Source organism: Brettanomyces nanus, chromosome 1 (genome assembly GCF_011074865.1).
Source record: "Brettanomyces nanus chromosome 1, complete sequence".
Lineage (NCBI taxonomy): Eukaryota > Fungi > Ascomycota > Pichiomycetes > Pichiales > Pichiaceae > Brettanomyces > Brettanomyces nanus.
In genome coordinates this window covers 2,733,006-2,746,978 of record NC_052374.1, presented here as the reverse complement: position 1 = coordinate 2,746,978, position 13,973 = coordinate 2,733,006, and the positions used below count along the sequence as shown (strand labels likewise).

General features: G+C 42.5%; 8 protein-coding genes across 8 annotated transcripts; 6 read left to right on the top strand and 2 right to left on the bottom strand.

The window, feature by feature from the left end:
• Nucleotides 1-183: 183 nt before the first annotated feature.
• FOA43_001287 (uncharacterized protein) lies at nucleotides 184-1,845 on the top strand (the record flags this gene model as incomplete). Its single annotated transcript, XM_038921608.1, has 1 exon — nucleotides 184-1,845. The coding sequence occupies one exon, from the start codon at nucleotides 184-186 to the stop codon at nucleotides 1,843-1,845; it is 1,662 nt and encodes a 553-aa protein (XP_038777536.1).
• Nucleotides 1,846-2,061: 216 nt separating this feature from the next.
• SNX3 (Sorting nexin-3) lies at nucleotides 2,062-2,550 on the top strand (the record flags this gene model as incomplete). Its single annotated transcript, XM_038921607.1, has 1 exon — nucleotides 2,062-2,550. The coding sequence occupies one exon, from the start codon at nucleotides 2,062-2,064 to the stop codon at nucleotides 2,548-2,550; it is 489 nt and encodes a 162-aa protein (XP_038777535.1).
• A 267-nt stretch (nucleotides 2,551-2,817) lies between these two features.
• On the top strand, nucleotides 2,818-3,633 carry FOA43_001285 (uncharacterized protein; the record flags this gene model as incomplete). The annotated part of the gene is made up of 1 exon (XM_038921606.1): nucleotides 2,818-3,633. The coding sequence occupies one exon, from the start codon at nucleotides 2,818-2,820 to the stop codon at nucleotides 3,631-3,633; it is 816 nt and encodes a 271-aa protein (XP_038777534.1).
• A 1,831-nt stretch (nucleotides 3,634-5,464) lies between these two features.
• ADH1_1 (Alcohol dehydrogenase) lies at nucleotides 5,465-6,517 on the top strand (the record flags this gene model as incomplete). Its single annotated transcript, XM_038921605.1, has 1 exon — nucleotides 5,465-6,517. One exon carries the CDS (start codon nucleotides 5,465-5,467, stop codon nucleotides 6,515-6,517), a length of 1,053 nt encoding a protein of 350 aa, XP_038777533.1.
• A 192-nt stretch (nucleotides 6,518-6,709) lies between these two features.
• On the top strand, nucleotides 6,710-7,564 carry FOA43_001283 (uncharacterized protein; the record flags this gene model as incomplete). The annotated part of the gene is made up of 1 exon (XM_038921604.1): nucleotides 6,710-7,564. One exon carries the CDS (start codon nucleotides 6,710-6,712, stop codon nucleotides 7,562-7,564), a length of 855 nt encoding a protein of 284 aa, XP_038777532.1.
• A 73-nt stretch (nucleotides 7,565-7,637) lies between these two features.
• On the bottom strand, nucleotides 7,638-9,677 carry DBP2 (ATP-dependent RNA helicase dbp2; the record flags this gene model as incomplete). Its single annotated transcript, XM_038921603.1, has 2 exons — nucleotides 7,638-8,008; nucleotides 8,405-9,677. 2 exons carry the CDS (start codon nucleotides 9,675-9,677, stop codon nucleotides 7,638-7,640), a joined length of 1,644 nt encoding a protein of 547 aa, XP_038777531.1.
• Nucleotides 9,678-9,973: 296 nt separating this feature from the next.
• On the bottom strand, nucleotides 9,974-10,396 carry RPC19 (RNA polymerase subunit AC19; the record flags this gene model as incomplete). The annotated part of the gene is made up of 1 exon (XM_038921602.1): nucleotides 9,974-10,396. One exon carries the CDS (start codon nucleotides 10,394-10,396, stop codon nucleotides 9,974-9,976), a length of 423 nt encoding a protein of 140 aa, XP_038777530.1.
• Nucleotides 10,397-11,742: 1,346 nt separating this feature from the next.
• On the top strand, nucleotides 11,743-13,917 carry FOA43_001280 (uncharacterized protein; the record flags this gene model as incomplete). Its single annotated transcript, XM_038921601.1, has 1 exon — nucleotides 11,743-13,917. One exon carries the CDS (start codon nucleotides 11,743-11,745, stop codon nucleotides 13,915-13,917), a length of 2,175 nt encoding a protein of 724 aa, XP_038777529.1.
• Nucleotides 13,918-13,973: the final 56 nt, after the last annotated feature.

Below are 13,973 nucleotides of genomic sequence, written 5' to 3'. Positions count from 1 at the left end.
CCTTATTATGTCGGATTTTATCTTCAGAACGTCTCCTAAGGGTTTCTTCTATATAAGAGCATTATTAGGTCCATTCACTCTATTAATCCTTACATCACCAAGTCTCAGGAAAAAGCTAAGATGTGTTTGCATACATCTGATAGTGTAGAGCAAACTGAGCTTCCAAATGGAAGTTCAATCTCAATGAAAGATTCAGATAGTAATCCATCCAAACAAGCCAAAGAATTGGATGCGGCTAACATGGACGATTCTAAAGAAGTCATTATGAAGCCCAAGTTTAGAGAAAGTGATGCAGGTGATGGAACTACAAGAGAGGACCAGATACTAACAGGAACAAGATTTTATCTGTGTGCAGCCTCATTACTTCTCTGTCTCTTTTTGGTGGCCCTAGATCAGATGATCACGGCGGCGATTTTGACAACTATTGCTAACGACTTTAAGGCTTTTAATAAGTTGACGTGGATCACCGCCTCTTTTATGATGCCTTTAGGATGTTGTGCCCAAGTCTGGGGTAGATTGTCCATCAGCTTCGGTAGAAGGTGGACAATGGTCACTGGAATTGTTCTTTTCGAGATCGGTTCTTTAGTAGCAGCTTTATCCAACTCCATGGATATGTTTATTGGAGGTAGGTCTATTCAGGGTGTCGGAGGATCATGCATTCAAACCATAGTTATGGTGATCGCTGCAGAAATTACTACCATTGATAAGAAACCTTTACTTTTCGCATCACTTAGTATAATGTTTGTTGTGGCTTCTGTCATTGGTCCGCTTGTTGGTGGTTCTTTGGGTGCTTATACCACCTGGAGATGGTGTTTTTGGATAAATATATGTTGCGCAGGTCTTATCTTTCCTTTCTTTCTTTATTCCTACAGACCCAAACCTCCTGTCAGTTCTTTCAAAGAAAAACTCAAAACTGTCGATCTATTGGACAACTTTTTGATGATCGCTTCTTGTGTCTTAGTCTTATTGGCCATATCCTTTGGTACTACCGAAACAACTTGGAGATCTGCCTCGGTTATCTGCTGCTTCATCATTGGTGGTTTACTAATGGCTACCTTTTGCTTGTACAACTTTAAATATTCAAAGTTTCCTGCAATTCCAAGAAACATTGTCTCTGTTCCCACGATAATGGCTGCATTTGGCTCCTACACTTTCAACTACTCCACAGTGATGGTTTTTGCCCAATTTTTGAGCATATACGTTCAAAATGTGCTCCATCATAATGCTTTCCATACAGGTCTTTTTATCATTCCTTGTGCAATCGCTTCCTCTATATCTGCCATTTGTAACGGTATCATAATTAGGCAAACGAGCCAAATCAAAATCTTTTCTGTCTTGGCAAATGTTCTTCTTCCTATATCCACGGGTCTAATGATTCTGCTAGATACAAAGGAAAATTTGGGTTACATCATCGGCTTTGAAATCCTTCTAGGTGTTGCCAGCGGCTTAAATTTCCAAGGACCAATGATGAGCTCGATGATAAAAGCTCCGAAGACCCCTAGTTCTACAATTTTGACAGCTGCCTTTCTTAATTTTGGAAGAAGTACAGGCACTGCTCTTTTCTCCGAGATTGGTGGTGCAATCTACATGGAATCTTTAAAATCCGGAATGAGAAAAATTGCTCCAGATATTGAGGAGACTCAATATCCCCTCGAAACTATCCTCTATCAAACTACCTTACTTGAGAAATTGAGTGTTCATGATGAAAACTTGATCTTGGGCCAGATCATGAAAAGTGTTAGAAACGTATTCTGGATGGGTCTAGCCATGTCCTTTATGGCACTCATTTGCTCCATATTTATGTCCAATGCTAAGTTACCCAAAAGCGAAGACGTCGAGGCTTGAGTCAGAGTAGAAAGTTAATACAAATAAGTTTTACTATGTAAGTAAATCCCTAAAATTGTCCGTATCTCTTTTTCCTCCCGTTTTTGTGGGGCTCCAATTTTCCCTTTTTTTTTAGGGGGGCTCTATTTTTCCCTCCCTTTTGCCTCCTTTTTTGCCTCATTATCAAATTTGTCTTTACTAACAGATGATCCGTTGATAGCTCAAACACTTCTGATTATGCCAATGGCAAATCCATTCCAATCGTTTTCATCAGCGGTCGGACGAGACAGTAATGTGAGAGAGCATAAGCAAACATTCGACGAGCTCTACGGAGAGCCGGAGAACTTTTTAGAGGTTGATGTGATTAATCCGATAACGTATGGATCCCAGCCTTCCAATATGTACACAGACTATGAAATCGTGTGCCGTACAAATATCCCTGCGTTCAAAAAGAAATCATCGCGGGTCAGAAGGCGATACAGCGATTTTGATTCATTCCGGAAGGCTCTCCAGCATGAGACTACGAGAGTGGTGATTCCCAAGCTACCTGATAAGTCGATCCTGACTTATTCGCAAAGATTCAACGATGACTTCATAGAGGAGAGACGTCAAGGATTGGAGAGGTTTCTTAATATGGTGGCCGGTCATCCGCTACTGCAGACGGGATCTAAGTCCTTGATCAGCTTCATTCAAGACGACGTATGGGATAAGGACAGGTTTGTGTAGATATCTCTTCTGTCATTCGTCATCGTCACCTATAGTTCCCCTATGTATTTTTAAATAAAGCCCTAACTACACCCGTACACCATTTATGTATTCTCTGAATGCCTCGCCAAATCAGGTTTACATTGTGGGACTCTGCTACGTTCTGCTTCGATTTTTTCCGCCAATCATTTCACTCGATTCACACGTTTCAATTGTATCGTATTACTTGGTTTGGTGTAGGGCAATTCACACTTCCAGTATTTGAAATTTTTCTTTCGCCCTCTTCTTATGTCATTGGCACTCACAAGAACTATCTGGAGAGAAACGTCATTTGCTACAACCAGAAGATTATTAAACTTCAACTGTATTCGATCACAGCCCTTTGCCAATTATTTCAGAAGACCTGTCCTACAACAAAAGCTACAATTTAGCCCTAAACCCATTCTCTTTTTATCTGCCATGCCTCTTATGACCATTTCTGACTCAATTATGGATTCTCTCACCAAGAGTGAGGTGATTCCAACCGTTATACATGACAAATCCTTTGTTCCAAAGGGCTTCCTTACTATAAAGTATGACACCGGTAAGGAAGTTACAATGGGAAATAATATTAAGCCTTCAGACGCTCAATCGAAACCTCGCATTGACTTTACTTTGAATTTACCTAGTGATTCATCTTCAAGTCTTAAGATTTCTAAAGGTGACAAATTTACCCTTGTTTTCACTGACCCTGACGCACCCTCCAGGGGCAATGAAACCTGGTCGGAATATTGCCACTGGATACTTGTCGATGTGAAGTTGAATACTTTCGATGATACTGCTGTGAATGCAGTCGATACTGCAGAGAACCAATTGACCACCGAGAACGTTGATGGTACAGAACTTTTTTCTTACGTGGGCCCGGGCTGTCCACCGAAGACCGGTAAGCACAGATACGTCTTCTTATTGTATAAGCAGAAGTCTGGTGTCGTGCCAAAGGTGCCTGAAGGCAGACGTAATTGGGGTACGGGTGTTCCTGGTTACGGTGCTGCCGAGTATGCCGAAAAGTGGGGATTGACCTTGTACGGTGTCAATTTCTTTTATGCTCGCAATGAGATTCAGTAAACTATATGATGCATAGTGACTGGTCGCCGATTTTTTATTTACTTACGTAACTTTTTCTTCCTTTTATGGCCTGTTGTTTAGTTGGAAAAATGAATATATTGATCGTCTCAGGGACTTACTTACTTAGCTCAAGTTTCCTTGTTGGGAAAGCTCTCTTTAATTGATACGACCATCATATTATTTACTTGGACAGCTTTGGGGATCGCCTCGGAGAAACCTGCCAAGTATGCTAAAAAAAAAGAAGAGACGAAATGGAAGCGTTTCTTTTTTGGGGCTCTCGCTAGTTCTTCCTTTCTACGTTTCTTGCTAGCATCGGACTATGGCAGCCAACATATTTCATTGGAGGAATCAATCAAATGCTGTTATTGCTAAGAGAGCCAGTAAAAGCAAAGGCTTATGCCGTGCCGTACCGTACCATTTTGGGAATAAGCAGAAGAGATTCACTAGCAATGACATAGATCGGAAGCCGAAAAAGCGTGGTATAAGAACAATTATTTCAGGATTCCCGAAAAGGAAGAATCAGGGGGTGCGAACTTACATAGATGGACGGCTCCCATGCTGGTAACTAAACTAGTCCTTCTCCGGGTTGAAAACAATCCCTGCGAGATTAGCAGCCTGGTCGAATGTCGTCACACATCGTCACGCATACTTCGATGTTGGGTAATGATTATAGCAGGGGTGAGGGGAGGTCGAATTGAATAAAAAGGTTGGCACTAGGAGCTAAGACATTAAACGAGAAAATTTCCTTAATGCTGTCAATTCTAATATTTAGGTGGATGGCCGTGCCTACAACCTGTAGCATAACGTTGCCCAAAGAACTGGCCCAGCAGGAATCTCCGAGTGAAAAATACCCTCGAATAAATTTCAGAAGCGGATTTCCTGGGATTTTTCAAACGCATGGTCAGCCGTACGCTCTGCCGGAGTAAAGAAATGGCCAGATCGGGCGGTAGAGAGCGATGCGGTTGGCTGACGGTCTGGTGACATAAGCAGTTCTGGTCCGGGACCCAGCCCAAGCCCGATCTTTATCGTTTCTTTTTCTTATTTTCCACCTTTTCAATAAGGACAACTGGTCCCACCCTGGTAGGATGTCTTCCTTTTGGAAAAAATATCTGCTAGTGTCATTACAAAATCAGCCCCAGCAGCTCTCCCCTCTCTGGTCTCAACAGGTCATCTGTGTGTTAGTTTCACTTAAGTACTCACGAATCCACCACATAATTGATCGTTCCTCATATTTTCACGTAGTCCGGAGAGCCGCCCGCCTGTGTCCTCCCGGATAATTTGTGGATAATGGCTGCACACCCCCTAATCACCTGAGCATTTGTGCACCCCCCTCTGTACTCAAACAAAACATTTAACTAATCAACCAACTAATAGATCAATCTATCGTCTTATTATTTTATCTCCTTGCTCATTTTGTAATATGCGAAATCCTTAATTGTCTCTAGGCATGATCGTGTTCTTCCTGCCCGGAATCACACCAAAAATGAATGCATACTTCCCTTCCTGTTGATCAGTCAAGAAAAAAAGCCGGCAATTTCTTCATGCCTGTTTTTGGCAAGCCAGAAAGGAACGTTTCTTTTTCTTGTCACCTTTTTCCATTTGGAATCTCGGGAGAATCATATAGGCAGTCCGAAAAAGCGAAAGAAAAAGAACTTACTAGTGAATCTGGCGTTTCAGTAATTGGCAGAGGTGAGAAGGCTTATCAATTATAAATACCATGCGTTTTCTCCTAGAGGTGAAGGATTGAACTTACTGTTTGATTCTTTCTTTTTCCTCTTTTACCATCAGTGAAATTTATTCATCACTAAAACAAATTATTATTACTAAAGATATGTCGTTTGAAATTCCAAAGACCCAACACGGATGTGTTTTCGATAAGAACAATGGACCAATTGTCTACAAGGAGATTCCAGTTCCAGTTCCAAAGCCAAGCGAGATCTTGATTCACGTCTTGTTCTCCGGTGTTTGCCATACTGATTTGCATGCATGGAAGGGTGACTGGCCTCTTGCTACCAAGCTTCCTTTAGTTGGTGGTCACGAAGGTGCTGGTGTTGTTGTTGCCAAGGGTTCTGAGGTTAAGAACTTTGAGCTCGGTGATTACGCCGGTATAAAATGGTTGAACGGTTCATGTATGGGCTGTGAATTCTGTATGCAAGGTGCTGAACCAAACTGTGCCAAGGCTGATTTGTCTGGTTACACTCATGATGGTTCTTTCCAGGAGTATGCTACTGCTGATGCCGTTCAGGCCCCTCACATCAAGAAGGGTACTCCATTGGATGCTGTCGCTCCAGTTCTATGTGCCGGTGTTACTGTCTACAAGGCTTTGAAGACTGCCGACTTGAAGGCTGGTCAGTGGGTTGCCATTTCTGGTGCCGCTGGTGGTTTAGGTTCTTTGGCCATCCAATACGCTAAGGCCATGGGTTTGAGACCTCTTGCTATTGATGGTGGTGAAGAGAAGGGTAAGCTTTGTAAGGAATTGGGTGCCGAGGTCTACGTTGACTTCCTCAAGTCCAAGGATATTGTCAAGGATGTTATTGCCGCTACTGACGGTGGACCACATGGTGTTATCAACGTTTCTGTCTCTGAGAAGGCTATTTCTCAGTCTACTGAGTACGTCAGAACTTTGGGTAAGGTTGTTTTGGTTGGATTACCAGCTCATTCTTACTGCAAGTCTGAGGTGTTCAGTCAGGTCGTCAAGTCCGTTGAAATCAAGGGATCTTATGTCGGTAACAGAGAGGATACTGCTGAAGCCTTGGACTTCTTCGAGAGAGGTCTTGTCAAGTCTCCATTCAAGGTTGTTGGATTGTCTGAGTTGCCTCGTGTGTTCAAGTTGATGGCCGAGGGTAAGATTTTGGGAAGATACGTTTTGGATACTTCCAAATGATTCAAGATTTTATAACTTCTATTATGATTAATGAATAGTCGAGCTTTTTGAGTTGATATTAATTTCTAAGTAGTCTTTTGTAATTAGTCTTCTAGTCGCGTCGATAAAGAGGTCCTATAATTGTTCTTTTTATGTTCACCTTAATTTCAATTTTGCCTTATCATTTTCTTCCTATTCTCTTCTTACTCAATAATGGTCCAATTAGAATCATCGGAGACGGGTAAGTTGCTGTTCAACAAACTTGATGATCCCAAGGATACCGCCTTTGACAAGTTGTTCAAACATCTGTTTAGATATGCTGCTCCCAATCTATTTATATGGGGTCCTCTAGCTCCAGCTCATGATGCACTCTTACCAAGGGCTACTATGGCATGCGTTCAACTCGGAGTAGGTGCTGCAGTTTTGTATGGAACCTTTAGAAGATATAGTCCTGCTATTGGTGTAGTCAGGCGCCGGTTTAATAGGATCACTTGCTTACTGGCTGGTTCCGGGTTGATCGTAACAGGGCTAAAAGAACTCAGCTATGACGTTGATCCTCTGTCAAATCCATTGTATATAGAGATCCAATTGGCCCGGGAGTTTGGGCCTGAAAGATTGCAGAAGCCCACGCCGTCCTCCTATTGGAATGGGCCCAAGAACTTCATGCCTATGAATAACGAACAGTACTGGAAGATGATCTATTCTTTGGAGGTGAGTCAGCTTATGGTCAACGAATATAAAGCCTCTGATTTGATGCATAAATTCTCCGACTTGGTCGAAAAGTCCAATGAGAAATATGAGCATTTGGACGAGATTCTTACCGCCAAGATTGGTGACGTTATCAAGTCTCCTGTTCCAGCTACTACTAGCACTACTACTCCAACAAGCTTCGGTACTTCCCCGTTTTCTCTCATTAGAGAACAGAACGAAAAGAAATTGAAGTCAAAGACGTTGGGTGACTGGTTCAGGCACCAGCCCATCGATTCTCTTCAACTCTCTGAACATAAGCAGTACCTTGACTACCAATTTCCACGGATGAAGTTGGAGGATAACGAGAAAAAGAACTGATTTGATTAACTAATTAAAACAAAAATGCAAACATAAGCAATGTTTACTATGGCGAATATTATGCTACAGGCCCTTAGAATCTTCTCTGACCCATTGGAGCATTGTTAGCTCCGCTCTGGTAGCCGTTATTTCTTCTGTAGCCACCCCGACCACGGCCACTTCCTCTGCCGTATCTTCTACCACCTCCTCTTCCTCCGTAGCCTCCTCTACCGTTACCGCCACGGTTTCCTCTTCTGTCCAAAGCCTGTAAGTCATCTGGAATCTCCTGCTTAGCTTCACGCAAGATCACGATCAAGTCGTGAGCCAAGCCCGCGCTGTCCTTGGTGAAGAACGTAACAGCAGTACCCTTGGCACCTGCTCTACCAGTTCTTCCAATACGATGAACATAGTCCTCAACATTACCAGGCATGTCGAAGTTAATCACAGAACTGACTCCCTTGACATCTAAATGAATGTGTTAGTAAAAAAATTATCATCTTGAGTGGCATACATCTACACTAACAAATAAGCACTACGGTTAAACATAAAGCTGAATAAAGAAGTCCATTTTCAAAGGGATCATGCAGTTCATATAGAAAATAAGTATACTACTCATTCAAAACTTTGGTAATTACCCCAAAATTTTAATAAGTTAGGAGGCAGGAAATAAATATTAATCCTGTCATTCGACAAACCCCAAAAGCAGCCGACCAGCGGCTAGACTCTTCTTGATCGTCTCCTATCCTGTAGCATACATTAACAATTGAAACCCTTCTTCTTAACCTTCTTAACCCAACTTTTATAACTGAACCCCAGCCCATTATCCTATTTGTTAGTAGCAAAGCGTTGTGTGGTACTTACCTATACCTCTGGCTGCCACATCGGTGGCAACCATGATTGGAGATCTTCCTGAACGGAATTCCTCTAAGACCCAATCTCTTTCCCTCTGTTCTTTATCACCGTGAATAGAAAGAGCTGGATATCCCTCCTCACGAAGATACGTAGTTAATTCGTCGCAAGTTCTCTTAGTTGAAGCGAAGACAAGGATCTTAGGATCCTCAGTCAACATCTCCTTCTCCAAGTACTTGCAGCACTTGTCTCGTTTCTCGAACTCAGAAATAACGTCAATTATTTGCTTGATTGTATGAGAGGCGGACAATTCCAATGAACCAATGTTCACCTGGATATACTCTTTCAAATAATCTCTAGCCAAACCTTTCACAGATTTGGGCCAGGTAGCAGACCACATAAGGGTCTGTCTATCTGGACGAATCTGATCAACGATTTTTCTAATTTGAGGTTCGAAACCCATATCCAACATTCTATCAGCCTCATCAAGAACCAAGTATGTAACTCTTCGTAAGTTAGTCTTTCCAGACTCCAACATATCCATTAATCTACCAGGAGTGGCAATAACAATCTCGACACCTCTGGCCAAATCTCTAATTTGAGGACCTCTAGGAACACCTCCGTAAACACAGGTGTTTCTAATTCTAGAAGATTTACCAAATTTACTACATTCTTTCTGAATTTGAACGGCCAACTCTCTGGTAGGTGCCAAAATCAAAACAATGGGACCGTCACCTGGTTGAATCAATGGTTGAGCATTGATATGAACAATTGCAGGCAAACAGTATGCCAAAGTCTTACCAGAACCGGTAGCTGCAATACCAACCATGTCCCTACCAGACAATGCCATAGGCCAACCTTGGCACTGGATACCAGTAGGCTTATCAAAACCTTCAGCTTTGACCTCTTTCAAGACATAATCAGGAAATCCGGCCTCGTCAAAAGTCGAGATAGGTCTTGGCACATCCTTACCGAAGATCGACATCTCATTGTCCTTTCTGAATTTAGCAATGGCCTCCTCGGTCATACCAGCAACGACAGGATCCTCCTTATAGAAATCCTTCTCAAACTTTGGCATAGTGTCAAGATCCCACTCTTGTTTCTGTAATCCGGAACCAAGTTCATGTTCGTCATAGTTGTTACGACCACCTCTGAAATCTCCACCATAACGATCTCCGCCTCTGTAGCCTCCTTCGTTATGGAAGTTGTCTCGTCTTTCGTAACTGTGGCCACTAGAGCCACCGTAACTTCTGAATGATCCTCTGTTGTCGTTTTCGTATGACATGTTTTTTTCTTACGATTATAGAGAAACAAAGTGATACAACAAGAGAATAAAAAGTGTCTCAGGTCTAAGGATAAAAATAATCATGTAAAATTTTATTTTAATCTAAAATTTTTTATGTAGAAAAATTTTTTTTTTTTTTTTCATTGAAAATTTGCAGAATTTCTTTTTTCTTACTCTAAATAGGTACAGCTAAGCAGCGGATATATCATCAGAGCTAGAGATGGGTACAGTTATAGGCACAGTCAGATATGTTTAATCCTCTTTATTACTAATATACAAAATAGATGGAACATGAATTAAGGCTCTTCAGTTGCAAAGTCTTTGGCGTTCACTTTAGCCATAAAAGTGTCCTCTATGTACTCGCACAAATTTGATAAATCATCTAGACCTTTATGTAGCACTTGAACAGCAGTCTGATCTCCGTAAGTTTGAATTCTGACATTCATCTTGTTCTCTGAGGGATGAGGAATTGAATAACCGCAGAATTCTACCGCGGGATTCTTCATAATTATATAACGTAGGGCATTACCTAAGGTATGGTCTTCGTCAACAATTTGGAAAGACGCAAGAGTGCCATCTTCAGAAGCTCCTGGTAACACCTTAATTTTTTCATAGTCAAGGTTATCCTCTTCCATTTCAGCATCTTCCACAGTTGACGATTCTGTTTTGCTCGTAGTTTCCTCCTTCTGTTGATTATTTTCCTCCTCTTTGTCGCTCATTTCTGTCCCGATAAAATAAGTGGTTATTTGATCGTAATGAATAAGATATGATAAAAAAAATTTGAAATCCAAATCCAACTTTTTTTCCATTTCTTGTTCGCTTTTTGCAAGAGAATTGTTTGCATATATCACGTGAGCGAGATCATGTGAATACAAAGGACTAACAATACAATCGAGCTTTCGAAGGACAAGAAAGAACCAGTTTATTGGTGTTATAATAATAAATGGTGTTCTAATAAAGTTGGGAGAAGGAAGACTAAAAAAGGTATAATTCAAAACTCGATACCTTCTGAGTCCTCACCTGAAGGTATTTCCTTTATCTGGGATTGGGCAGGAGTGACTATAGAAGTAAGGAGCAAATAAGCTGATTAAGGAATGACATTTTAGACCAAATGAACTTCGGCTATTCTTCTGCTAAGTCAGCTTAGATTTGCAAGAATCGAGAGATGAAGCATCAGAAAAAAGAAATAGTACCAAAGAAGCAGATCCAAAAAGAAAGGAAGTGATTGAATAGAAAAAGAAAGACAGACCGGTGCGCGGCTTGAGTGGTAGGATATGACTATGTCTAGGGGTGGGGAAAGAAGGGTCCAAGAAAGAGTAAGGATTTCGTTGATCGATCTCGTTGACAGATTTCGTTGACACTTCAAAAGCCAGATTTTTTGACTAGTTAAAATAAAGAGTCTCGAAAACCAAGTATAAAAATAAGCTTTAGAGAGGATGTGCTAATATAAAGGTTTGAGGAGGTTTAATGCTTGTTGAGAAATAAGACGACTTGTATTGGATTAGGATGAACTAACTATAAGTTGGATAGTAATAAATAATTGATGAATCATCGAAATTTGTAACTACGTTATTCTTCTCATCATAATTTACCGACTGGGATTATATACAATAAAACCCTACAATGATTAAATAGGAAAATAGCTTACCCTCTCCTGATTACATAATCGCAAAGCTGGGGGGCGAAAAAGAAAAAAAGCAGAAGTAAAGAATGATGGAAAGAAAGAAAGAAAGAAAAAAAAAATCACAAAGAAAAAAGAAAAGTTGTCACCATTTGATTCAGTTTCTTTTTACCAAACAACATCAACATTTCTGCTTATCACACAGTCAATAGATCGGACAAAACATCCAGCTATCAGACCGCGTATTGAGAAGTTTCTGAAGACCTTCCCCGTGGATTGTAACTGACCGTAAATTGTGTTCGCTGGACTTCTAAAGCAGCCACACTTTATCTGTCACCGTGAATCGTAAGAGGCGATCACGAAAAAGAATAAGAGGAAGCAAGTCACAAAAAGCATATTATCTACACATCAAGACCATTTAAGTCTAAAGATAAGGTAAGAAAGATGTTTCCAAGACAAGATTCTATCTTCTATCCAAGGTTCTCCTTTGATGGTACGGCGCAGCAAGGCTACCCAGGTCAGGCTACTGGTCAAGCCACTGGCCAACAACAACAACAGCAGCAACAGCAGCAGCAGCAGCACGCCCAAGGTTATCATGGGGTGTCTGGTGTGAACCAGGTCAACCAGCAGCCTGGTAACAGTGTTGGTGGAACCAATGGAAATGGCGCTGGCAATGGTATCAATGGGCAGAATGGATCCAACGGAGGTCCTGGTGCGAATGGCCAGAATGCTGGTGGTGCTAATGCCAACGCAGTCAATGGTGCAGCCGGCTATGCTCAGCCTCCGCAGGAGTTTGGCTATGTGGACATGCAACGTGATTATAGCTTTATGTATCCACCTGGGGCCGCTGCCGCTGCCAGTCAGTATGGACCGTTCATCCAACCATATTCTTCCGAAAGAATGCTGCACGCAGGTTCTGATCACCTGTTTGGTGGAAGAAGACCTTCTGAGCAGCTGGACGCCTATGGACAGCCTACTCCAACGTTGCAGAACCAGGGTGTTAATGTGAACCCCTCACAGGCTGCCAACCAGCAGAACTCGGCCGCTGCTGCCGCTGCTGCTGCCCAGCAATATCAGCAGTTTCAGCAAGCCCAGCAAGCTGGTCTGATTTCTCGTCAGGGCTCGCACTTTTTCAAGCGCATTCCTTCCATCCAGCAGCCAGGAGCCACCGGTGGACAGGAAGTTCAGCAAGGAGACATTGATTCGTTTCTTAAAAGGGATGGTGTTGGTGATATTCTCGACAATATCCCCGGTTATCCGGACCAAGGGGGTAACTCTGGTCAACAGCAGGTGTCTTCTCAACAGGGAGAGCGTTCTCAGCTGGGACAAGGACAATCCCAACAACAAGGTTCAGGAAATGGCACGCGTTCTCGCTCGTCTAAGTCTCCTCAGCAACAGCAAGCTCATCGTGGTAGTATCTACCAAGCTCCAATGTTGCCACTACCATCAAGAATGGTGAACCAGCCTCTAGGATATCAGGCACAGCAGAGGGGAGGTCCTCAGGGTCAACAAAGTGCTGCAGCTGCTCAGCAGAATCAGTTCCAGCAATTCCAACCTCAGCTGCAGCACCCAGCATTGCAACCTCAGTTCCAAAGATCTCTTCAACAACTGCAAAGACCTCAACCGCAGATGATGTCTTTTGGAACTACTCAGCAGGAACAAGCAAAAAATGCAATTGGCAAGGTGAGAGATCGCAAGACACGTCGCACGCGGAAGCACAAGAAGTCTGAAAGTGGCAGTACTATTTTAGAGGGAGGCTCTTTGAAAAAGAAGAAGTCTTTGCCCGTACAACAACTTGTTCCCCAGATGAAGAATGCTGCTAGGGTAGCCACCACTGTTGATGGTAAGGCAATGCTTGTTCCGGCCTCTGAAGCCATGCACACTGAAGATGGAAGACCTCTTATTGGCGCCACAAAAGTGGACCAGTTGATGCTTGTAATTCAAGCCAGAAAGAAAGGTATGACTGGAGATATTAGGCAGGCTGAAGATGGTACCGTTCTGGAAGAGATTAGTGGTCCTGATGAATCCAAAAGGCAGTCAGTGCTGCCTAATCCCGTGGAATTGGTGGGAGGTGTGGAAAAGCCTAATATTCGTGGCCACAAGCAGCACCAGTGCCAGTATTGTATGAAGAAATTTACACAATCCACGCACTTGGAGGTCCATATACGGTCACATATCGGCTTGAAGCCATACCAATGTCAGTACTGTTCCAAGAGATTTACCCAGGGTGGTAATCTCCGGACGCATTTGCGTCTCCACACGGGTGAAAAGCCTTTCAAGTGTGACACTTGCGGGAAGATGTTTTCTCGTAAGGGTAATCTTCAGGCTCATCAGCTCACTCACCAGAATGTTCGTCCGTACCAGTGCAAATTTGACAATTGTAACAAGTCTTTCACTCAGCTTGGTAACCTTAAGGCCCACCAAAACAGATTCCACCAGGATACTATTAATGCCCTCACAAATAGGCTGGCCCACATGCGGAACCTCGAGGATTTTGAAAGATTGCCGGAACAGGAGAGAGATTTGTTGGACTACTTTGCCAGTTTGTATAAGAACTTGAACCGTGGAATCAGAGGAAGAGGAAGAAGCCCCAAACGGAAAGATAGCAAGAAGAAATGAGTGAGCATCTATTGTGTCTGACCCTGTATTTTATTGTCAACTTGTTCTGTTCCTGT